The 26944-nt window shown below is 34.4% G+C and overlaps 1 protein-coding gene across 1 annotated transcript in view; it reads left to right on the top strand.

Moving 5' to 3' along the window:
* Positions 1 to 13981: 13981 nt before the first annotated feature.
* LOC129219298 (large neutral amino acids transporter small subunit 2-like) overlaps positions 13982 to 26944 on the top strand; it is a 119848-nt gene continuing 106885 nt past the window's right edge. The window contains exon 1 of the mRNA XM_054853640.1: positions 13982 to 14553. Coding sequence (XP_054709615.1) covers positions 14061 to 14553 — 493 coding nt within the window. The 5' untranslated portion in view covers positions 13982 to 14060. The remainder of the gene's footprint in view (positions 14554 to 26944) is intronic.

Here is a 26944-nt window from a genome sequence, read left to right as displayed (position 1 = left end):
AGGTTAAAGCGGAACACCCTGTATAATATAATTAAGTTTATGATATTGCAAGTAAGAGACCTTTTCTATCAAAAATCATTTTATGTATTTGCACTAATTATTAATATTACGCGTGGATGTAATGGGTCATAAGGGACTTGACCTACCCTTAACCAGACAAAAGATAGAATAGTTTTTAGATCTTCATTTCTTTGTATTATGCTCATTTCGTGCTTTCGTATTACTTATGATCAGGGCTGAGTGCGAATTTTTTTCTTCTACAACTGAAGTAAACAAGGCAGAACGAGCTGATGTGTGCATCCCATGACTTCCTTTTACACCAAATTAATGTTATTTCCCCATTATTGGCAATTTTAATGCAATTCAATAATTAACTCTCTAAATGTCACCAACAGTGGCCAAATTGAAACCAGATTAAAAAATAATAATAAAAAAAAACCGCCAACTTTGTCGCCAAGTTGGCGACAAAACTTGGCGACTAAAGAACTGGCGATATATTGCCAAGTGTCCACCAAATTATAACACCACTTGAGTTTGCATCGAAATTAACAATGATATCCCCCCAAAAAGGTGCAAAAGATCCCTTTAGAAACACCCGAATGTAACCAAAAGGGGAGGTGCACAACTAGACCCCACTAGGAGTCTACGTACCGAATTTCAACTTTCTAGGACATACCGTTCTTGAGTTATGCGACATACATACGCACATACGTACATACGTACATACAGACGTCACGAGAAAACTCGTTGTAATTAACTAGGGAATCGTCAAAATGGATATTTCGGGCATCTTTACGTTCTTAGGTATATATGCACGTGTGGTCGGGTCGGAAAAAAAAAAAAAAAACTCAATATTCATTCGGGGGTGAGTAAAATGGAAATTAAGGTCGATTTTTGAGTGATAATTATTTCGCGAATACAACTTCCTTTTTGGTAAAAGGAAGTAAAAAAGGGCGACGACCTCCAAAAACAGAACCTGAAATTGTCCTTTCTAACAGAAAGTTGGGAAGTATATTTTTGACATTTATTTAACTTCTTATTGGATATTACTTAAAATACTTTTTTCTGTATTTTTTAGGATGTTTGATATTGGAAGTACAATATTTGAATGCCACAGCATTTATGAATTATGGTATTGAAATTCATAAGGGTTTTTCAGTGTCAAATACATTGTTTTAAATCATAAAATTCTTTTAGAATTATATGTTCAAACACAGTAAATAGATAGTAACTTTTATGTTTTGGAGCTGTCTATAAATGTTTTTTGTTTCACAACATTGGACACCTTCTTCTGTTATGTCACTAAGTGTCACACACTTTGCTTTACCTTTTTTCCTTCCCTTATCACATGTCACGCTACATTATTTTGTCATATTTTTTCAAGAATTTTTTTATTTCAAACAAAATGTGTAAACTTTTTGCTATTTCGTCCTTCCCCTTTGTCACAAACTGTCACAAGTTCACGACTCTCTCCTCCTCAAAGCTTGACATCATTTACAGATGACCCCTTTATGCATTTGTCTTATATTTTGCTTTATTTAACTGATTTGCTTTTTAAAGCATTGCAGCATTCCATTGCTTTAATTCGTTTAGATTAATCCCATTGTTATTTTGAAGTATCATTAATTTTCCTGCTATATTTTTACTTCCTTTCTTTTCTAACACATACAAAAAAAAAAAAAAAAAAGTAAATAAATAAAAAAAATAATGCGTTTGTGGAAATTCTCGAATTCAGTGATTTGTACGTTTTATCACCAGTCGGTGGATTTTCAGGTCTAGTCGGTGAATTTTCAATTGTGTCTCTACTGCCATTACTGCGGAGTTGGTAGGAAAAATGACAGACTCCGACTCTATGACTTTTAAAGATCTCGACTCCCGACTCCAACTCCTTCGCTTCAAAATGCTTATTTGAATGCATCTAAATACATATTTAGTGACGCTGTCAATCTAGTGTAGAAAATAAAAACATCACATCACCTTCCTTAATATTCGTTAGCTTTAATGTATAACAACTGTTTTGAATTTCATATATTTATTTTACATTTTCTGTCTTGTTTCAGATTGATTTTGGTTGTGATGTTATCGAATGTGAGCATTATAAACTCTTCTTTTATAATTTATTGTTGTGTTTTTATCAGTAATAAAAGCATATTTTGAGTCTACCGAATATTTAAACATTAAATTGAAGTTGTTCTTATTTTATCATTATTCCTTAAAAAAATTGGCGAAAATTTAATATAAAGTTTCATTACTAATTTACGAAACGACCAAATAAATATGTTTAAAAAAATGCAGTTCACAATTTCTTTGTGGCTAAATTCAAGCTTTTATAAAATTTTACATGGAAACAAAAGCCAGACCTTAAAGTAAAAAACATTTAGGTTTTAAAAAACGTTTTCTGTACAGCAGGCCAGAATTTTTTTTTTCTGAGAGGTTAGTTTAAAAAAAAATCCTTGTAGCAGAGGAGAGCCAAAAATCATCCTATGGTTGCGCCTCTGCTTGTCCTTCCTTGAAAAAAACGCTAAGTGATTTGGAAGTGAGACCTTAATTATAATCACCCTGTATCAGTAGCGCTGCGAAGAAAAGGGGGAGGGGGGGATAGACACCTGACAGATACCGAAATTTTAGCATTATTGCCAATTCTAGTAAAGTAGTTTATATCTAAGAGGGTTTTGATTTAAAAAAAAAAAAAAAACCTCCAGAAGGTAATTCTGGCTGTGCTAATGTCCTGTATGATATAACAGCAGAGTTCAATTGCATCATCTGTTGGTAAATAACAGACATAACAAGAAATGCGCCCATTTGCTTTTCAAAGCAATCAGTCTTAAACTGTTTCGCTCGATACTGGATGGCTGCCAGCATTAAGAGCGCTTCCTTTTCCACGAGACATGCCTCCTAAGACGAGCGAAAAAATGTTACCGATTACACAAAATCTAGTTCTATCTATTTTGAGCTGGTACATCATGCGGAAAATGTCTCACTTTATTCATTTAAATTTAGTTGTTTTACATTCTGATAGTCATCTTATCTATTTTTAAGCAACAAGTGGACTAAATATTGTGCTTATTTATCCAATCTGTTTTGTGTAAAAGGTATTTTGTTTTTCCAGATTTTACTTGATTATTTCTTGCTTGTCCAAAATAATAGTTTAAATCTGACTTTACCATTAGAAATGTGATTTGCAAAGCATTTTTATTGAGCTATTAAGGAATAATTAGTCAGTGTCCGTACGTCTTTTTAAAAAGGAGATTTTCTATTCGATCGCTATGTGCTTTTTTTTAATTGTTAAATATTTGGACATGTTGCGATATGGAAAAATTTGATTTTTTTCTACGACACGAATACATGATAAGTCTCTTTGCATGGAAAGATTTTTCTTTAATTTTCACTTTTCCGCTTAAAACAAGAAATTTAGTTTTATAAATCAAAAAGAATAATTTTGTTGCGTAAGGTTATGTAAACAAGGATCAAGATTTTGTGCTGTATGAAACAAAATGGTAACTTTGTAGATACAGATATTTATAGCATGCTTATCTGATAATTCTAAGATTTTTTTCTCCTGATTATTGTATTCAACTGTATTCATTTTATTAAAAGGAAAAGGAAGATCATAAGAAGATCTCCAATCTAAAGAAAAAAGATATCTAAGATGCATTTTCGTTGCATATGGGATTTTTTTCATAAAACATACTTTTTTAAAAAATGTGCCAATCTACGAGCGCAAGTGAATTTGTAAAAATGTAAGCTACATAAACAAAAAGTACCCCAAAATGAGCTGATAATTAAATTGCCTAATACTACGGATTTTTTATTTGATAGTTCATAGCACTTCTAGATCATCTTTTGCATTGTGCAGGACTTGCCAGACAGGACATTTATTCCAGTCCTCTCTTGGTGTACGATTTTTTGAAGACTCTTGGGCTCATGGACCTGGTCTAGCCTGCCGCAAGACAGGAGGAATAAGTCATCATCGTCAGAGCTTCTGCTTTGTTACAATGTTTCGACATGGAGGTTGATATTGATTACACGAGGTCTCTATGTGACAAAATATTTCACTATATGATGATAAATTTTTTGTGAAAACTTGATAGGATTATGTCGAATTGCATTGATGAGATTCTCAGTTATTTGAATTTCAGTGATAAAGTACGTAATCTCAAAGAAAAAAGTTTTGCGTAAACAAGTGCTTCACCAAATCTCTTTTTATCTTAATGTTTCACTCTTTTTAAAGCGAATTTTTAGTATTTCAAACGTTATTCAACAGTAGTTTTGCATAAGTTAACTTCAATGTGTAATAGGTTAGCATGAAAAAATAGTTGTACCACGATAAAAAGAGATGTTTACAAATACAAAACTTTTGTTAATTTTAGGACATCTTCTTAGTGATGAAAAGCATTGCGTGAAAGTTAGAGCAAAAGTAGTAATTACACAAATTGAAAGCATTCAAAGATAATGAATGGGGCGTGTATTAATGGAAATCTAGTCAAGATTACTTTTGTCTTATTCACTATGTGACTAAAATTTCCACAATTTTAAAATAGAATATTAATTCAAAAAATCTAGCAAGATGTTCTTTAACCATCAACAAGGTCCCTCCGTGTTACGAAAAATTAACCGAATCATTATATATCTTATCTAATGTATACAAGTAGCCTCTAAAGTCTGTTGTCACCCGAATAATTTCTGAACAACAAGAGCTATGGTCATAAGTGCAGGGTCTAAGTATAGTAATTTTATCATGCGCAACAAAATGAAGTCGCTTTGAGCTCCACATGGCGGAAAAACTCGGAGTTTGCGTTCTGATCTCAGAGACGGAACGAGATACGGGAAAAAGATTAATTGCAAAGTTGTTCAGCATCATCAAATAATGAAAGAAATGATATCTTCCAGACAGTAATGCTGAAAATAATAGAAGTAAAATGCATTCCACTTACAAGTCATCGGGTATGGTGGCTGCGTAGAATGACCTTCATGCAGAGGCGTAGGAACTTGGTGGAAGTAGGGGGAACTGAGACACATTATGCCATAACCAGAAAATAATTTAAGGGGGGGGGGGCACTGAAAATTTTCCCCCATAAAATATTAGCTTCTCAAAGCTTTTCTCTCTCCATCTCTCTCTCTCTCTCTCTTTCCCAGCAAAATTTTCAATCATATTTAATAAATACATTGTATATGGAGATAATGAGGTGATAAAACTCTGGTTTTGAAAGGGGATCAGTCAGTTCTCGAAGATGAGCGCGTATAAGGGAAAATTTAAAAATTCTTGTTCTAAAAACGAGTTTTTAAGCGATTTTTGGAATGTTAAGAGGAGAAAAGGTTCGAATAAACTTCCCTGAAAAATTTTCGAAATTAATGTCTTAAAAACGGATTATATACCATATTTGTTGTCGTTAGTGGAACTAGTAATATGACTCGAGGGATTGTCCTCGATCGAATTTTCAAATCGATTTACATTTCCCTCTCAATATTTCGAATTTGAAGATCCAAAATCGCTATTGTAGACAATCTTCAATGATGTCAGGGGAAAAGGCTGTACTAGGGTTCTACTCTGGTAATTTTTCAAAGTTGTCCGAGGGAGCGTTCTTCAATGATGTTATCAGAAAAGGTTCAGAAGTTCATTCTCCTTATTTTTTTCGAAATTATAATCTCTAAAAAACGCGACTGCGGATGATATTTGTCAGCGTTAGGGGCAGGTCCCGTATAACAAAATGTGAGGCCCTAGGCCTGCAATAATTTCAGGGCTCCCTGAAGACTCTATTAGCCCTGTCGGAATGCATTTTCGGGGCCCAGAACTATGTAAATTATTTATCATGTGCATTCACGAATCCCCTTCGGGGCACTAGAAATTGTGGCATAATAAATTCGCTAGTGGCAGAATTAATAAAAATTCTCCTTTAAGGAAGTTCTTTTCTAAATAAAATGACATTTTTTTTAAAATTATTACTTTTAAAAATACATGGAATTTTTTCGTATAGTTGTAATGTTATACATAATTATTTCCCTTAGGCCAGGCCAATTAGGCCGATGTCTAATTGGCCTGTGACGTAATCAGGCCCTGGTTAGTCGCCGGGCAACTTTTTGAAATTGAATTCTCAAAAAGGGAATATTATTTAATTTCCCATGTTGTTGGAGAACAAGGTATTCAGGGACTCTCGGAAATTTTCAGGGAACCGAGTCCTGAAAACAAAATTTTTAGGCGATCGTCTGTAATAATTTTGAAGGAAAAGGAGGACTTCGGCAGCTGAGAACTAGAAAAAGGGAAAAAGATGAAACAGGAGGATGGAGAAACAGAACGTTGGAAATGTGTTAAAATGAAGTGTTCGTTATGTATTTTATTGTTCAAATAAATTTTAGTAAAAGTCTTTGAGAGAAACTATAAAATATTGTAGGAGTTTTTTTAATAAATGAAAAATAATAAATGAAAAGTTACAATTTTGGCATGAAAATATATCTGTATGTGACAAAAAAATCGTAAATTAGGAGAGCAAAAAATTTGAATAAATCTAACTTCGTAAAGTATTATTATGTTCAAAATTTTTCATTTCAATGAACTCGCATTTTTTAAAACTGATTTTTACGTAGTAACTGTTGTTATAATCATTGAAAGATTTTAGGAATATTATAATAGTGAAGATTTCACCGATTTTGATTTATGTGAATTTTTGTTCCTGTAATGTTCCTGTACCTTTAGAATGATATTTATCTTTTCAGTTTTATAACTTCATGAAAAAAATCTATCCCTGACGGTTTAAAATGAAACAAAATAACGTGCACATTTTTTTTTTTAAATTTTTTACAGTAAGATAGTTCTAAAAATTGCGTTTTTTATCACAGCAATGATTTGCGCCTACAAAAGTAATTTCTGAGTACGCCACCGATTTATGTTGTTTCTTTTGATTTCCCATTGAAAATAAATAAAAAATTTGTTTGAATAATATCTATTTCGGGCGCTACAGGGTCTCTATCTGGCAACAGATTACTTTCGGTTTCGATAGATCATCGAACAATGGCATTTTTGCGATCTGATGGTACCTTTTGATCGAAACATAGAATTTAAACCCGAAATATATGTACGTTTATGATTCCTCGAGAATTGGTTTAGGACTGTTTCTTGTTTTGTAATTACATAGACTTTTGGGAAGTCTTTAAAGATTTTTCTTTGTTCGAGGCTTAACTTTTTATGAAGGAGTAAAAAGTGATAAAAGAGAGAAATAAACGACGGAGTAAAAAAAAAAAATAAATTAATTAATTTGTTTGTAAATGGGGATCCCCCCCCTCCCCGAGTTTTTATTTATGTAGGTAATTGCAATGAATAAAGAACACGACCACTTGGTCCTTTAGTTTAACTTTCACGTTACATTTTGGAAGTTTATTTTAATCAACCAGTTTCAAAGGATTCCGCTGGAAATTCTTTACATTGTGCCTTTAGAAGTCAGATATCTTAAAATAAGATAAGTTTCTGGAAAGTTGAAAGCATTTGATTTGAACAAGTTGCTTACCTTAGTAACCTTTTTTTATAGTTATGTCTGTAGCACCTTCCATATTATTCATATTTAAATGCCAAACTGACTCACTATCCTTTTTGTGATAACGTGACAAAAAAAAAAACGGCATGCGAGGCAAAACTAATAAAAATGTGAACTAAACTGCGATGCCGCTCCCGAAACACGAGCTCAAGGTGGGGAGCAAACCCCTATCGGTACTGGTACTGATTTTTGCAGGCCGCGGGGCAAAGCCCACTTTTCCGCAGCCGATAGGATAGCTTGTCTAAAATTCTTTTATTTTTCTTCCGGGAATCAAGAGGTGTGTAAACAGTGAGAAAAAGGGTGAAGGTGGACTCAAGTGCACTGACCACTCCCTCTGTCCCCTGCTTTTGTTGCTTATTAGGTGGAAATTCTTAGAAAAGGCAGGTCACATTTTTGAAATCAGGTTTGAGGTAAGCAATGTACGACAGAAAGCTGCTGTGCGAGAATTTTTCCGGGGGAGCTGAGCCGGTCTGAAATATTCCAGGGGGAGCTCAAGCTCCCCCAGCTCCCCCCGGCTCCGACACCTATGCCTTCATGTTCACCTGATCTGAATCTTAGACTTTTTTGGTAAGAATACGCAGCGATTGTATACAATGTCTCCACCGAGTTTTCAAGAATTTGGAACAGTATTTGTCACGTGACATGGCGTACAATGTGCATCGGGAAGTGCAGTTTTGTGTCCAGATGTGTATTTATACTAAATTACACTATTTGCAGCATTACTGATAAATGAGGCCGATTTACGGCAATTGCAGTATTGTTCAACGAAATCAAAGGCGCGTTTTACGAATACTATTTTTAACATTATTGTGCGATAAATGTCTATTCTGTATCACTTTGATGATGCTGAACATTTTAGTAGTTGACATTTTCCCCGTATCTCGTACCGTTTCCGAGACTAGAATGCTAACTGCGTATTTTGCCGCCATGTGGCGCTGTACGCACCTTCATTCTGTGTCGCATAATAGAATTTCTATGCCAATAACCCTATTTTTATGATTATAGCACTTGCCGTTCAGAACTTATCTGGATGATGGCGGACTTTTGAGGGCACCCTGTATACTGAAAAAAAAAAAAAAAAAAACCCAATGGAGCAGTGGAAATATGGGATGATTGAAACCATCATATATTTCCCATATTTAAATATCTGATGTGTTTCAGACTGTAGCATGGTATGAAGCAGAATTAGGGTTTACCAATCAGTTAGCTTTTTGTAAGATCTTAACAGATACGTATAGAATTAACTGGTATTGCTTGTGAATTTATAATATTCGAAAGACAGCACACTTTTTTACTTCCTTTTACAAAAAAGGAAGTATTGTATTCGCGAAAAAATTTTCACTCAAAAATCGGCCTTCTTTTCCATTTTGCTCACCCCCGAATGAATGTTGAGTTTATTTTTCAACCCGACCACACGTGGATATATGCCTAGGAACGTACAGATACCCGAAATATCCATTTTGACGATCCCCGAGTTAATTACAACGAGTTTTCTCGTGACGTCTGTATGCACGTATGTTTGTGCGTATGTGTGTATGTATGTCGCATAACTCAAGAACGGAATGTCCTAGAAAGTTGAAATTAGGTACTTAGACTCCTAGTGGGGTCTAGTTGTGCACCTACCTTTTTGGTTGCATTCGGATGCTCCAAAGGGGATCTTTTGCCCCTTTTTGGGGGGAAATCATAGTTAATTTAGATGTAAACTCAAGTGGTGTTATAATTTGGCGGACACTTAGCAATATATCGCCAGTTCTTTAGTTGCCAAGTTTTGTCGCCAACTTTGCGAGAAATTTGGCGATTTTTAAAAAATTTTTTTTAAAATCAGGTTTTAATTTGGCCACTGTTGGTGATATTTAGAAAGTAAACTATTGAATCACATTAAATCTGCCAATAATGAGAAAATGACATTAAATTGGAATAAAAGGAAGTCATGTGATGCACACATCAGCTCGTTTATTTTGTGTTTATAAAATTTTTTGTTCCATTGAGTAATATGTACTTTATCAAATGTTTTAAAATATCTAATCCAACTTTTTGATTTTTTTCAACTTTAAAAAATAGGCTGTAATCATCTTCGCTGTAAATTCTTGCATGTTATTTAATAAATAGGACAAATAAACATGTTAGGCTTGCCTTCACTGCATCTTCTCATCCACCAACTATTATACTGTACACCTTCAAATTAAACTTAAACCTACCAGCAGCATTTTCATCTCTAGCATCTCTTCTCCAGCATCTATGAGTTTCATGACCCACTCCTATGTCTTCATCCTACTATTCCATCTACAAATATAGCAATTTCGTACTTGCAAGAGTAATTGGTAATGCCTTCAACGTTTGCTTCTCAAAAGGAGAACTAAAAAAGGCAAAACTGGTAGAAATCTTATCAAATCGAGGATTTCAATAGACACTGGTATCAAAGCTGAAATTGAGAAAAGCTCATCATGATAAAAATTAAGAAAACCTTTAAAAATATTAAAAAAGCCCAGAAGCAAACAAAATAGAAACTAATGAAAATATAGGGAAGTTAAATCAGATTTTCACGTTTCAAGATGCAAGGAACCAAACTAGGCTTTCAATTTAATTTAAATGCAATATGGAATATAATTTACATATTTTTTAGAGCTCACATTTTAAGTTAATGTAAATGTTCCGAAAATCTAACAACATTCCACTTGCAAATTTTGTCGTTTTCAATTGAGATAAGAAATGTTCAAGGTGAACCAGGTATAGTCAGTTCAATCTGAACCAGCGAAACCGATTTAAGCCATCATTGCGGCGTGCATAAGTACTAATTTAGATAAGAGATTTGAGATGAGTTAGCTTAGGTCCTTACGGCTCGCTTAGGTTGCTGAATTTCACATTTATCTTATGCGAATAAATTGCGTCGTAATTAATTGTTACTTTTAGTATTTTAAATCCATTTTCTAATTGGAATAAAATAATACATTACAGCACATGCATGAAACTTTTTTTAAGGTAAAAACCAAGTAAAATCAGAAAAGGGAAAATTTACAGGATATCGAAGATGATGATTTCAAACATCCAAGAAGCGTCATTGAAAATAGAGAATTATTTAAATAATTCTCCTATACGACAAAACATTCCACTTATTTACAACCAAATCAAGTTTCTTGCATTATATTGGTTGTGTCGTCAAAGTAAATGAAGATTATTTACCCGTAAGTTTTCTCAAAAAATCAGATGCATTTAGCTTTAGTTTTATCAACCCTAAATTGAGACGGTGCAAAAGTAACAAACAAAGATGTTATTAACCCTATGGTCTTCTTCTTCTTGCTTATCTCTATGTTCTGAATCAGATCAGATCCATGAGATTGTTCGCCTTAATCAACTTCAAGACAGAAGCAGGTCTCTTCAGTAGATCCTCGCGTACCAAAGCAACACAAAAAATCAGATGTTGTGCAGTGGCCTCTTCAGTATGACATTTAGTGCAAATTGGCAAAGTCCTATTACCATGGGAAAATCTGAGGGTTTTTAGATGACCTGTGCTCAGGCGAGCCAAAGCAGTTTGATCTCTCCTGTCACCCTCAAATCCAAGGGAAGCACCAGTACCCTCGCAAAAATACCATGGATGCTCAGGAGGACATCTCCAAGAGCTGCTTATAGTAGCCTTACATCTGGAGTATAGTTCAAGGTACGTCAGAGGATCCCCACTATTCTGAGTCATAGTAGAGTCCTCTTTCGCCAGTCCATCCGCAATATCGTTATATCTCAAATTCACATGAGATGGAATCCATTGTAAATGGAGGTCACAAGAACCGGACAGACTCTTGAGTTTTTTTAACAATTCTTATTCCCTTTTGATCTGCAATGATTCTCCAATTTTGCAAGTATTGGATTGAACTGCGGCTGTCTGATAGGATCCATGTCTCTCTAGGGAAACGTTGCTCAGCAATATAATCCAGAGCCATGTCAATGGCGATCAATTCAGAGCAAAACACGGAGCAGTAATTATCTACGTTTATAAGAGATATTTCTTAATCTCCAGACTTAACAACTCCACTTCCAGTGTTCCCTTCAATTCTGCTGCCGTCTGTGTAAATCAGAACAGCCTCAGTAGGAATGATATTAATCACTTCTAAAGCAACCTGTCTTAAGTATTCAGGATGTTGAGTTGTCTTATTTGTGCGGCTAAATAACTCTGTATGAAAATAAACCCCATGCATCTGGTCCAATGGGGATTCGATGGGCTTTAAAGAATTTAATTCCACAGTAAGTTTCAATACGTTTAACTTCTCAGCATTGCTGAGAGGACTATTCCTTTTCAATCTTTGGTTATTTTGCCATCCACATGCAAAGTTTGCAGTACGATGCTGATCACGGTAACTCATGACCTTGCTGAAGTATTTTGTAAGGTTAGGAATACTTTTAACCACAACGGCTGCAAATCAGCCTCATAGAGGACAATATCGGTTGGGGTGCATTTTCGTAGACCTGTAATTAAACGTGCCACACTCAACTGTACCCTTTCTAGCTTTTTAAAATTTGTATCTGATGCGACATGATATATTTGATATCCATATTCTAGAATAGGTCTAATTAAGGCAATATAAGTTGTTTTCAGTGTTCTGGCGTCAGCGCCCCAATCGCAACCGGAGATGAACTTATGTATATTAAGTCTCTTTCTAACTTTAGTTACAATCAAATCAATGTGCTTGTTACACGTTATTTCAGGGTCAAGTACGAAACCCAGATATTTGGGATTTCTCTCACATTGCAAGAGATGATCATTAAGATAGATTTTTGGACAATATTTATACAAATGCTTGTTAGTTGTGAAGAAACCAGTGACATATTTAGTAGGATTGAAACATAATTTATGTTCTGTAGCATAAAGCTGAATTCTCTGGAGTGAACAATGACTGAATTTTTAGAGTTTAAAAAAAATCCAAAGAGTTCTGAATTTAAATTTTGAATCATAAAATGACTTTTTTCTACACGTTGACGGGAAATTTTACAATATTTTTTTTTCTTTCATTTAAGCCTGATTGTTGAACATTCGTCACTTGACGCAACTCTTATTTTCGAGGTAGACTGCTTAACGTTGTTAATTAATTTAATATAATAATAGTTCTTAGAATCTTGGCTAAGATCAAGATGTTTAGTGGTGTTTTGCGTCTTTAAACTGCCGGATTTTATTATGTAGTCCTGTGAAAAAAAAAAAAAAAACTTGTACTACGTGTCGCATCAAGATGGCATTTCATTTTTAAAATTTTTTTAAACTGTATGCAGAATAATCATGTCGTACTGTACACCTATACTTTTATGTAAATACATTTTTCTATGCATTTTAGGGAAAAATAAATGGAAAATTAATTTGTTTAGGTTATAGCACTGTTAAATGTATCGTACCCCCAATCAACACCCAAAATCAATTGTTAAAATTTTTCAAAAAAAAAAAAAAAAGTTTAAAGAAAAAGTAAAAAAAAAAAGAGCAAGGTCATGTTGCACATTATCTGAATAAAAAGTAAAGTGCACTGCAGAAACAAAAAACACTGTTGTATACTGTTAGTTATTTTTTTCTCTCCAAGCTACCGATTTTAAACCGCCGCAGAGGGTCTGGGTGCGCAAACCCTAATAAATATAGTGATTTTTTTAAAATTTTTTTATCATAAGAAGAAAAAAAAAGCCCCTAACCTAGGTCCCCTCAAAATTGCAGTAGTGTGGTGTGCGCCATGACCCCCTCCCTCTCGTTAGAAATGAAGAAGAAAGGGGAAATGTGCTCCTTCTGCTTCTTTGATTTTTTTTCGGTTGATATATTTCTACTTCTGTTTTCAACTTCCCTCTTTAAGTAATTTTTTTTTTTTTTAATGTTGCACATTATCAGAATAAAGAGCAAAGTGCACTGCAGAAACAAAAAACGCTTTTATACTGTTAATCATTTTTTTCTCTCCAAGATGCCGATTTTAAACCGCCGCAGAGGGTCTGGTTACGCAAACCCTAATAAATATAGTAATTTTTTTTTTGTTTTATCATAAGCAGAAAAAAAAAAAAACACTAACATAGGTCCCCTCAAAATTGCAGTAGTGTGGTAGGCGCCATGACCCCTTCCCTCTCGTTAGAAATGAAGAAGAAAGGGGAAATGTGCTCCTTCTCCTTCTTTGATTTTTTTCATTATTTTAACGACAAAAAGTTTTTCGTCACTTCACCGAAAAGAAAAATTTCCACGACCGTCAAGAAAATTCATTTTTTCTCTTATCGAGGGGGCAGAAAATCATCAGACCCGTTCTTACGCGACCCACACAGTTTGAACGAAGCGTCTCTCGCCTCCGTGAGATAGTTTTTTTTTTTCTTTTCGCTTCTCAGCTTCTCAGTTACTCTAGCGTATTCTTTTTCTGATCTGTTCCGCCAATCGAGAAGCCGCCGGAGCTCAGCACATGCGCAGTTCCGTTTTCGGAACCACGACGTTCTCTTCGCAGCTCGCCGGTAGAACACGCGGACTGCTCTTCCGAATCACATCACACCTGGTTCAGCTCCGCAGCAGACGAAGGAGACAATCACCAGCTCCCCACGATGTCCGAGACCGACAAGGGCCAATACAGGAGCGTACCTAAGCGAGAAAATGCCGACGAGGGTCCATCCCAGTCCGGTGATGCAATATGTCTCAAACCAAAAATGGGACTCGTCAACGGTATAACAGTAATCGTCGGTAGCATCATCGGTTCCGGTATCTTTGTCAGTCCAAAGGGGGTGCTTGCCGGTACCGGCAGTGTTGGTATGTCCCTAGTTGTATGGATAACTTCTGGATTTTTTTCCATGATCGGGGCGTATTGTTATGCTGAGCTAGGCTGTATGATTTCCAAGAGCGGAGCCGACTATGCGTACATCATGGAATCCTTTGGGCCTTTTGTCGCTTTTCTAAGACTTTGGGTCGAATGTATGATTGTAAGACCATGCTCACAAGCAGTAGTGGCCCTTACCTTCTCCTTCTACGTCCTGAGACCTATTTTTCCGGATTGTGATCCACCAGATGCATCAGTTCGATTCCTGGCTGTTCTATGCATATGTGAGTATTTTTTGACGCTAATCACGTTTTAAAAGACAGAGAAGTCTGTTTGAACTACTCTGATCCTGTTTTTACACAATTATATTTTCTCCTCGTGTTTTCATAAATGTTTCTACTTTATATTTTGATCAAAACTACAAAACAGCTTTTCTCAGTGATCATATTTCTAAGGGGTCTAAGGACCTTTAATCTTCAGAATTTTCGATTTTCTGGAAAAAATATATGTTATGCATAATTTTATTCTGAACGATTTGATACCTTATTTATTACCGTACGCCAAAAACTTTTCGAGTTATTGTAAAAATGCGTAAACTTTCCCCGTAGAGATTTATGTTAACAGCAGCTGTTTAAGCCTCTTTTTCTCAGGTGCTGATTTCTTCGGTTTTCTCGTTTTGCGCGCATGATATTTTAGAAAGTTTCTTATATATTTCCGTAAAACTTTTCACGCATGTTTGTCTGATACATCTTAACGATCTGAACCTAAATTTCAACTAAAAAATTAAAGTTAATATTTAAAAATAAATATTTTTTTTACCCAAAATTTTGGAAATTTTCGATATTAACTTACCAAATTTCAAAAAAATAAATAAATAATCTAAAAAAAAATAAATTTAGGTTCAGGTCATAAATATAAACCAGATAAACATACATTAAAAGTTTTACGGACATATATAAGAAACTTTCTGAGATATCATGCGCGCAAAACGAGAAAACCGAAGAAACCGGCACCTGAGAAAAAGAGGCTTAAACAGCTACTGTTAACATAAATCTCTATGGGGAAAGTTTAGGCATTTTAACAATAACTCCAAAAGTTTTTGGCATATAGTAATAAATAAGGTATCAAATTGTTCAAAATTAAACTGTGCATAACATATATTTTTTCCAGAAAATCGAAAATTTTGAAGTTTAAAGGTCCTTAGACCCCTTATCTTTTTTCTTTATACATCTTAAAAAAGAGCGAAATTGTGTTTTTGGTCAAGGGTGCGCCTAAAATGCCAAGGAACACCCCCAAGAGCGAGAGCTTCCAAAAAAAAAAAAAAAACCCTTCAAAACTCCTCCCTAAACATTTCAACGGCGTAGTCTACGCCACGACTTTTCCTCGGGGTCACACATGTTGTAAATATTTCAACTCGCACCATACACCTTCAAAATCCTCACTGGCTTTGCAACAGCAATCACAAATTCCCATTAAAGAATTACATTCATTAATACGTAATATTTTCTACGCATTTATTAGGTATATTACTATGTACGTATATTGCGCAGTACTTGCTACGTATTACGTCTCTGCGTAGGCATCCTGAAACCAAAATTGTCTTTTTGATCTAGTGCTTACATTTTTAAAACAAATGTTTCTTTTCATTTTTTTCTTTTAACCATGTAAATTTTCATGATATATCTCTGTGATCAAATTTTATCATAAAATAATTTCGCACTTCATGCTGAAAAATTCGTTGAGCCCTTAACATAGACAGGTATCATGATAACGAATAATAAATCTGAAAATAAATAAATAAGTTACATGACGTTAAATAAACAAATATGTTAATAACTAATATAGTTACATGTTTGCGTATCTTTTTGTATCAGAACCCACAACTGTCAGTCACTATATAGGACTTTAATCGTAATCAACATTCTAAGTTTTAACTACAACCGCAACTCTTGAGATATTCCGTTGTTTCTTAGGGCCACCGAGAGCCAATGCGGGTCCTAGTCAGTTTGATCATCTTCTCCCCTCCCCCGTAAAACGAATAAAAATTACACTACTCCAATTCTGAACCGGACCTCTAGTTTCCAACTTGGCTGATATGACCTCTCGTCGGCTCTGCTTGTTCTGTCATCTAATATTATTACATATTATCTTAGCTACGCAAAATACCCAGTAACACAAATGATAGCAATATGAAATTACTTTATATTGATGATAAACTATTGATAAATAAGTAAATAGGTTGATAAATGCAGTATAATATTCAATGTACAGTACTTTTTGCATCAAAATGTTTTTTTTTCTTCTAAATGTGTAAAGTACTGTATTAATTTAATCTCAATTAACATTATGAAGTTCTAAGACATCTCCTGACAGACCGCGTTGATACGTATCGTAATTTCTTGTTCTTATTCGTATAATAAAAGCTTGAGGGGCTATCTATAAATGATGTCACACTTTTTTCACCATTTTGTCCCCCCCCCCCTGTCACAGTGTCAAGCTCAGTTGCGTCCCAAACTCAAATTTTTGGGAAAGGGAAAATTCTCATTTTTCCGAAAGAAATTCCAATTTTAGCGAATGATAAAATACGAGTGTACGCACATATCATACATGCATAACATTTGGAAAGGAACATTAGGCATCATTCAAAAAAAATTTAAAAATTAAAAAAACAAAGAAACATCTCAATGTTGCAATGGTATCTCAAAATGTGCCGAATCATCAACAAAATTTACCGAGTGAGAAAATTTTTGGGCGGTCACAGTGACCTCCTGTGCCCTCTCATTGGATTGCTCCCAGTCACTCTTCATCTTACCCACTCCCTCCCCCTTTGTCATATATCACGCTATTTTTCACGTGCATATTCTTATAAAAATGGCGTGATGTCACATTTCTTCTTACCTCCTCCCTCCCACTTGTCACAAACTCTCACAATTTCACCTACCTCTCTCCCCCCCCCCCCCACTGCTCCTTCAAAGCGTGACAACATCTGTTGAAAGCCCTTGAGCAACGTATTAGCAATTAAAATCAATTTGATGTATATTATATGGGGGATAATGCGATACAATAAGATTAAATAACTTTTTCAAAAGATTTTTAAAAATATATTTAAGAGAAAAAATTATGATTAAAATAGAAATTTTCTATTTAACCACATGTTGTAATTAAAAACCATTTGACACTGACATATATAGCTGTATTCATCTGCAAATTGAAGACTGCTTTTTCTGAAATATCGAAACAGCTGTAATACAGCTGAAAAAAGTACGATATTTTTTTTTCCTTTAACCCGAAACAGGCAGGTCATTTCGAATTTTTCTAAACGGAGGGGGGGGGGGGGGGGCAAAGGATGTATACTTAATGCAAACAACAAAACCTTACAAGTAAAACATTATTTTTCAAATCTAGGGAGGACGTCAGTCAACCTCCCCCCTGACCCCGCTTAATGACAAGCAAGGTACGGAAAATGCTATTTTAAAATTTTTTATTCGTTGAAATCATGCTGTACGTTTTGTCAAACTTGAAGTATGGGAACAATATTTAAGAGAACACTTTTACATTAATTTATTTTTGAAGATTTTAAAGCTTAGTTTTATAAGAATGAGTTGACATTTTCGTTACATAGCGCTCATTTTATAACCAACACTAACAGATTTCCGCGACGGCAATACCCACGATAAAATTAAGAAGATATCGTTTGTGGCCACAAAAAAGTTCCGATTAGAATAAAGTAATAGCCCTTAGAAATCATTATCAGAATAAGAATAACAGTTCATTAAACCCCCCTTCAGAATAAGGATAATAATTGGAATTACAATAAGGCTCACATTTTCTAAATAACAGCAATACCTCTTTTAACGATCTCTGTTAGAATATAGAAAATAGTCCCTAAGAATTCAGACAACAGTTCCTGAAATTAACATTTTCTAAATCACGTCAGCAATCCTTCTAAGAATAATTATCAAGATAAGGCGAATAGTTCCAAAATAAAGATGACATTTAGTAAAAATCCTCGTCAGAATGAAAAAAAAATCCCTATGAGATTAATGAGAACTATTACCAAACATTTCTATTAGAATAGGCGCAAAACTAGTTCCTACAATTTTCATCTTGGTTTTTCATTAATGCACATAGCATCTAAAATTCGTGAAAAAGATAATAAAAAATGAATTTAAAGATAATGTAAAACTACTTTGTTTTTGATCCGTGAAATCATTTCTTCTCTCTGAAGAAAAATCCAATTTTATTTGTTTATTTTGATCTGAAACAATTTCTGCAATTTTGATTTATTTACGCTCACCGCATTCTGTCGAATTTACATTCGTTAAATTAAATCGGTTACCGAAAACAATACGAAGGAACAAAATATCAGACGCAATTAGCTCATTTTTGGGAATTCATTCAGACTGCTACTTTTTCTCTTTTTTTTTTTTTTTTACTGCAATTGTTACTTCTAAAAGAAGAATGTCTCACAAACATCCGGTTTCTAGGGGGGAAAAAAGTTTTTTTTTTCTTTCTTTGGAAGAATGAGTGTAGAATTTATTTTTCAGTTTTTGTGTCTTTGGAAAGCTGGGGATTTTTTATTATTTTTTTTCAAATAATCATTATCGTAAAACAGAACGATTTGATGTGAACTGAAGATTCGCAACTTCAACTTTAATTTATCATTATATATGACGTCAGATTCTCATCTGAAAGAAGAATTTTCGTTAGAGGTTTTCGTTTCGTCCCCGGGGAAAAACCGTTCAATCATTTGAATCCTTTTTACACTAAAGATTCAAGAGTTTTATAAACTCATTAGAAATGTTGTAGTATGCGAAATTTCGCTGTAATATTTTTGCGAAGTGAACACCAATACATTTTGAACGTACTTAAAATTTGCAATTTCTACTCTCAAATTAAACGTATCAATAATCGCAATCAGCGTCACACACATTGCCACTGTTTTCAGCTCTTTCATATAGTGCTACTTTTGCAATAGACTTTCACCATCGTAACTACACTCCTAATTGTAAAAATTGCAACACCATGAAGGAAGCATCATAGTTGAATAAAATTTAATACACAGTTGAGAGGTAATGGCACAAATAAATGATTACATTTTCAAACCAAACAAACAATAAAAAGAGATAATAATTAGTATTTTGTGTGGCTACCACGCGCCGCAAAAAGAGCTGCTACACGACTCGGCATGGAGTGAAACAAAGTTTGAATATCTGCCTACGGAAGAGCATTCCATGTTGTTTGTATGCGCAACCAAAGTTCGTCTATCGAAGCAACAGGACGAGGATCACGAGCGAGACGCCGCCCAATGAAATCCCACACATGTTCAATCGGTGACATATCCCGGAAATATGCAGGATAAGGAAGAAGCTGTATCTGCTGCGAATCAAGGTAGGATTTGACAGTCCTGGCGACATGTGGACGGGCATTATTCTGCTGGAATACAGCCCCTGGCAATCCTTGCAGGAAAGGAATAGCTTGGGGCTGTAAAACTTCGTTTATGTATCGGGTGCTGTTCAAATTGCCCACGATTCCTAGCAATTGTGATCGTCCATGATATGCTATAGCACCCCAGACCATAACTCCGGGTGTTCGATAATGCACTCCGGAATGTGCCGTTTACCGGCATAGCGCCTGACACGAATTCGGCCATCATGGTGCCACAAATTGAAGCGGGATTCGTCAGAAAAGACGACCTGCTGCCAATCAGCACGCCAGCTCCTATGCACATTGGCCCATTGTAGCCGCAGGCGGCGATGGTTTTGCATGAGAAAAATCCTGTATAAAGGAATCCTTGCGCGCAGCCCACGCTGCAGCAGACGTTTCCGAAGTGATGAAGCACACAATGAAACACCTGTAGCTGTTGACCACTGTGCTGCCAATGGTCTAGAAGAAGCTGTGCGGTCCGTCAGCGCCATACGCACCAGGTGTCTGTCATCGCGAGTTGACGTCACATTTCGGGGTCCGCTCCCGGATTTCTGAGCTGTCCGACCATCGTCCGTCCACTGCTTCCGAATACGCATGATTGTGCTGCTTTTACGCTGCACACGAGCGGCTACTGCACGATAGGACAATCCCGCTTCACGAAGGCCGACGATTCTGCCCCGTTCTAACTCCGAAATTTGCTCAAATTTCGCTTTCTTTCGTCGAAGAGGCATAGTAAAGATTCAGTTAACGTTTACTCTAGCATATAACCACCTATAATCATACACGCCTCGCTCCAGCCGTCTATTTATATTCGGTTCGATCCACCGTGCAGAGGGCGCTGCTCAGCATATACATGCGCTACCGGTCTGCAATTCTAATCATTTGCATATCATGCCCTACTTTACATTTCCTGCAATTTTCAGCTCACTCGCGTAAGTCCTTCGTAGTGTTGCAATTTTCACAAACAGGACTGTATTTTTTGATGTGCCATTTAGATACTTCCATATACCCCATAAGCAATGGTATTCCCATAAGGTATTCTCCATATATAGCGTATACTCTCAAACATTTTTTAGACATATAGCGTATACCCTCAAGCTTCAAAATTGTTTATATACTGACTATTATGTATATGATCGCATACACATTTTGTGCATAGCTGATTACTGGGAGTAGACCCTCAGAAAATTTGATGGGAACATTACTGCTCACAAGTACTATACTCTGGGGTAAAGGGAAAAAACAAAGCTTATCATTCTTTCTATTCTTTAAAAGATTAAATTTGATTTAAATATCAGTTTTATGTGTACTTTACATGAATTCAGCGTATATAATTTTTCGTATGGTATTCCTTTTTAGATGATTTAAAATTACATTTATGGGATTTAGTGAGACGCATGTGACCTACTGGTCGCGATCGAATGTTGGTGTAAAACTTCTTAAGCTTCTAAACTGATTACATACAGGGTGCAACAGTACATCGTTTACAGACTTTCAGGGCAGATAAAGTACACCTAGATGATGGGAAATCATATAGCAATGCATGGTCGGAAACGCTTTCCTGGCGCAGTAGTGACGACACAAATCACCAAAAAGACAAGACACGAACAAGAAAAGAAAACATATTTATTATCCTTAGTACAGCAAAAAACTAAGAAAAAAGAACATGAAGGAGCCAACGATCGTCATCAAAGTAGGTGTTCAAAATTACGACCCCGGGCCGTGATGCATACCTCACATTTCCGGCCCATTGAAGATCGTACGTAAAAGCGAGTGTGGCAACAAAAACCGCGTGTGCGCATGCACCTTCATCTGACGTTTCGGTTTTCGTAACGACACCTATCGTGTACACCAGACAAAAACTTACCTTCATTTTTGCTGTATTAGAAATAACAAACATGTCTTTTCCCCTTATTTGTGTCCTGTCTTTCTTGTACTTTGTTTCGTCACTATTGCATCAAAAAAGCGTTTCCGACCATATATTGCTATGTGATTTCCCATCGTCTAGGTGTACTCTATCTGCCCTGAAAGTCTGTAAACGCTGTACTGTTACACCCTGTATAGTGCGATTATCTACCTATACCAACCTCTTTGGGGAAATAAATGGGATGTTTCTATTTTCCCCTAGTCTCTGGTGTAAAAAAAAACCCGCTGGAGTAAAAGGAAACATGATTTCATTCACTGACAAACAGTTGTAAAATAAATTTTTCACACCCAGCTACTCTCAGAGAATGTAGTCTTGACACAATGCAAAAATTTTATGCCTCAATTCATCCGAGAGGGAAGGGTCTGAAGTTGAAATACTAATTTTAAATAAATTCAGAACATTTCCGTTTTTAATTAAACTGAATCGATTATTTCAGAAAGGACTTAAGAGCCATTATTTTGAAGTTCAGACAAGGTGTGGCAGTGACCATTTTTGATTTTTATAATTTTTTTATATGTCAAAGTAGGTCATGAGAAGTGAACATTCTGAAATTTTTAGCCTTCCAAAAAATTTTTTTCGCTCGTTAAAAATTCCCAAAGTTTGACGTTTTGCAGCGCTTTTTAGAAAAATTCTAAAAGTCGCGTTTCAGTGCGCTTTAGCTCTTTACAGAAACACCACCCCACGGTTATGTTTATATTTATTGGTTGTACTGTATCTAGTGATGATGACTTCATAGTTATTTTGTTTGGGGGTTGTTGCTTTCTTCAGATAAGGGGTCGCAAAGTATGGATTTTAACCGTTTTCGCGCACGTTGAACCTGCGTTATTTCCCCCCAAAAGCCATCCCCCGAAAAAAATGTAACATATACTGAAAGTTTATACTATGAAGAGAGTAAATGGTGCAAAATTTGTTTGAGGTTTAATTTTTTTTAGGAGAAAAATACCCTGATATTTTTCAAATTATCAAAAATTGTGCTTTTTTGATCGCAATTAACTCAAAACAGCATCACTAGGAAAAAAAACCTTTTATATATTATGGTACCTGGCTATGTGTAAAACATCATGAAAAAGAAAGCAGCATGGGATCTCTTCTTGTTTTCCAGAAAATAATTTTTTTTGTAGCTCATTTTATGCGTTTTCTCGTACGTAAAACATGTGTCCAGTATGCAGATTAGATCTTCTAAAACTTTAAGGATGTAATAAGAATGTATATATGTGTGTATAGAGAAAGAAAAAGACTAGTAATACTTTATTTTTCTGATTTTTACAAATTGATGGTATTTTAATTGCAGGTAATTCAGAAAACGATAAATCCATATCATATATATATCATGAACAATATCTGCTTCACTTTCCTCTAAATGTCTATTTTCTATGTCATCTTCAAATACCTCTAAAAAGCTGTCAGTTCTTGATAAATCAGTATTATTCGCTTTTTCTTGCTTGGGATATCAGCTAAAAACAGTTTGAATTTGACTTTTTGTCAGATATTCGTTCGGTTGGGATATTTTTATGTCTTCAATCATCTCTGTTCTCATTGCATGTTCCACTTGGTCGGACGTCTGTTTTCTGCCGGTTTTTTACAATAAAGGAACTTTTCATAAAGAAATTCTATTTGTTTCAATGAAAATTGTGTACTTTTACGAGTTGGGAGAGCCCACTCCTCACATGAGATTTCCAAAATGTTTTCTTCTTTGTTTTCTCTTTTGTTGCAGAACATGCAATGAGCATAGAGATGATTGAAGACATAAAAATATTCCAACCGAACGAATATCTGACAAAAAATCAAATTGAAGCTGCTTTTAACCGATGTACAAAGGAAAAAAAAGGGGGATAATACTGATTTATCAAGAACCGACAGCCTTTTAGAGGTATTTGAAGATGACATAGAAAAAAGGCATTTAGAGGAAAGTGAAACAGATATTGTTCATGATATTTCTTCCATTGCTACGGACATAAATAAGAAAGAATTATTTTGGGATTGATACGATAAATCTCTATATATATATATATATATATATATATATATATATATATATATATATATATATATATATATATATATATATGATATCGATTTATCGTTTTCTGAATTACCTGCAATTAAAATAACATCAATTTGTAAAAATCAGAAAAATAAAGTATTACTAGTCTTTTTCTTTCTCTATACACACATATATACATTCTTACTACATCCTTAAAGTTTTAGAAGATCTAATCTGCATACTGGACACACGTTTTACGTACGAGAAAACGCATAAAATGAGCTACAAAAAAAATTATTTTCTGGAAAACAAGAAGAGATCCCATGCTGCTTTCTTTTTCATGATGTTTTACACATAGCTAGGTACCATAATATATCAAAGGTTTTTTTTTCCTAGTGATGCTGTTTTGAGTTAATTGCGATCAAAAAAGCACAATTTTTGATAATTTGAAAAATATCAGGGCATTTTTCTCCTAAAAAAAATTAAACCTCAAACAAATTTTGTGTCATTTACTCTCTTCATAGTATAAACTTTCAGTAAATGTTACATTTTTTCGGGGGGGGGTGGCTTTTTGGGGGGAAATAACGCAGGTTCAACTTGCGCGAAAACGGATAAAATCCATACTTTGCGACCCCTTATCTGAAGAAAGCAACAACCCCCAACCAAAATAACTATGAAGTCGTCATCACTAGATACAGTACAACCAATAAATATAAACATAACCGTGGGGTTGTGTTTCTGTAAAGAGCTAAAGCGCACTGAAATGCGACTTTTAGAATTTTTCTAAAAAGCGCTGCAAAACGTCAAACTTTGGGAATTTTTAACGAGCGAAAAAAATTTTTTGGAAAGCTAAAAATTTCAGAATGTTTACTTCTTATGGCCTACTTTGAGATATAAAATAATTAGGAAAATCAAAAATGGTCACTGCCAAAATTTCCGTTTTTTGTCTGAATTTCAAAATAATGGCTCTTAAGTCCAATGGACTTCTGTAGGGCTTACTCGCTATCTGAAATAATCGATTCAACAAGTATATAAACAGCAGATATTTTATAAATAAAACACACACTTCTTGAAACAACTCAACAACAAATCATCATGCCGTTTAGTTTGCGTAAAATAATTTAAAACTTGTACTTTGTGACACAAAACTACTATTTCAAAAAGTGTATATGCTCTAAATCATCCAAAATATTTGACACAAGTCTCATTTGAAAGAGTTTTTGTTATAGATATTCAAAATTTCAGCTTAAAACTTTCAGCAATGCTTTTTTTTTTTTGCTATGATCAAAAATGCATTTCATCACTGAAGACTTTTATATTTTTTTTCTGAAATTTTTAGTATTCTCACATCATGAAATTAATTTTTGTGCTGCTCCAAAGTTTTTTTGAATTCAAGTTCATTGCATTTTCTGCTGCATGTTGAATTTAACATAATAGTTTGAGCTGCAGTATGTACATAAACTATTTGAAAGTTCATATTATCATAATCGACATTAATGAGTAATACAAATTATCTTTTTACTAATATATACATGCTATCCGAAAAGTTCTTGACACATTTTAAAAATTCATAGAAAAGCAACAAATTGTCGTATCAATATGCGGTTTGCTCCATAATACTTCACATGTTCAAGAATTTTTCATCACATCGTAAAAAAAAAGAGAAAGAAAAAAAAATGTAGTAATAAATAATCGTTTTATTGTAGTCATTTGAGGTGTTTAATCATTTTATCAAATATAAAACAATACTTTTCATTACTCGAGTTCAATTAGTGTACCGTTTGTGGACATGGGATGAACGTGAGTACCGTTTAGATGTGATTCGAGCTACATACGATGCGTAAATTCAACTGTAGAAATGAAAAGTATTGCTTTTTGTTTAATAAAATAGTGATATTTCACATGACGATTGTTTTTTTTACTGTGGCAATACAGCGATAACCTATAATTACTTTCTTTTTTACGATGTCGTAAAAAATTCATGAGCCTATGAAGTATTATCGCGGAACCAGAATATTCATACCACAGTTTGTTGCTCTTTTCTATGAATTTTTAAATTGTTTCAAGGACTTTTGGGACTCCCTGTATAAAAACATGCTAAATAAGATACAATTTTTTTTTCGTTAAAAACTAAGTAGTTGAAACCGTAAAAACCGATATTGACGGTATAGTGAGTAACTCAAAACTCTACATTTATTAATTAATGATATGTTGAATGTTATAGTTAATAATTTATGCGTAGTTTCCTTGTCTTTGTAGATTTTATCAAATTCAGTTTTCTCTGTTTCATACAACTGACTTAGAAACTATGTTTCTACATATTTGACTGAAACATTTTGCAATTTGCTTCAAAATTGAGTGTAAACAAATACAACATAAGCAATTTGTTTTAAGGTATTCATTAATGACCAAAAAATGAGTTTCTTTTTAATAGTGTTTATTTCACTGACTGTCAATACGTCTCCTTATCAAAATGTAATCTGCGTTATTTTGTAGACTATATTATTTCGAACAAATTTTTAATTTTTTTTTTCTAATTTGGAATAGACACGATGCCAGAACAGCGAGAAGTGATTTTTTTCCGCTAGACAAAAAAGTTTAAATTGTATTGCAGTTATATTTTAACTCATTTCTTATCGTGTCTCTAGAAATTGATTGAGTTTATTTTTAAATGGAGTTGAGTGATAGAAACAAAATTTTACAGGAGAAGGAACAAGATGATTAGGAGTCTTTAAGATAACTGTAAAAAATATATTAATGTATTGTTTGCTGCCTGTTTATAGTTTCCATCGAAAATTAAATTATTCATTCGTATGGTTTTAGCAGTTATTTTAATAACTCTTAATCGTTTTTCCCTCCGTAAAATTTTGTTTTTTCCTCTTCACTCTTTTTCAATGTCAACGTTTCAATTGCAAACACCTAAGTTATTGTTAACCCTTAGCCGTAAAAACGTCAAGATCTGTTTTTTTTTTCGAACACCGGGCAATATATTATTAGATTACTGTTTCGGCCGTGCATCGATGATGTTTTGTTTTGACTTAGACTGTTGAAGATGCATTTTTCCATTTCAACGGTACCGTTAACAAAATCAAATCATAAAACATAATATAAGATGTGAATCGATTTTCCAGTATGAAACATGCCTCGATCTACCATACATTTAAAAAAAAATGTTTTGAAAAGTATCACACGTTACAGAACTATTAAGTTATTATTTTATAGAATTACTTAACTATCAACCTTATTAAATGTTATAAAGCAATTTAAATTTTAAAATGAAACGCCCTGTTTCTGAGCTCTTACGCGAGTGTTCACAATTGAATCAAATCAAATGGTA

This window comes from Uloborus diversus, chromosome 3 (genome assembly GCF_026930045.1).
Source record: "Uloborus diversus isolate 005 chromosome 3, Udiv.v.3.1, whole genome shotgun sequence".
In the NCBI taxonomy this organism is placed as follows: Eukaryota; Metazoa; Arthropoda; class Arachnida; order Araneae; family Uloboridae; genus Uloborus; species Uloborus diversus.
Note: the sequence above shows the minus strand (reverse complement) of the source record. Positions and strands in the feature narration are given on the sequence as shown.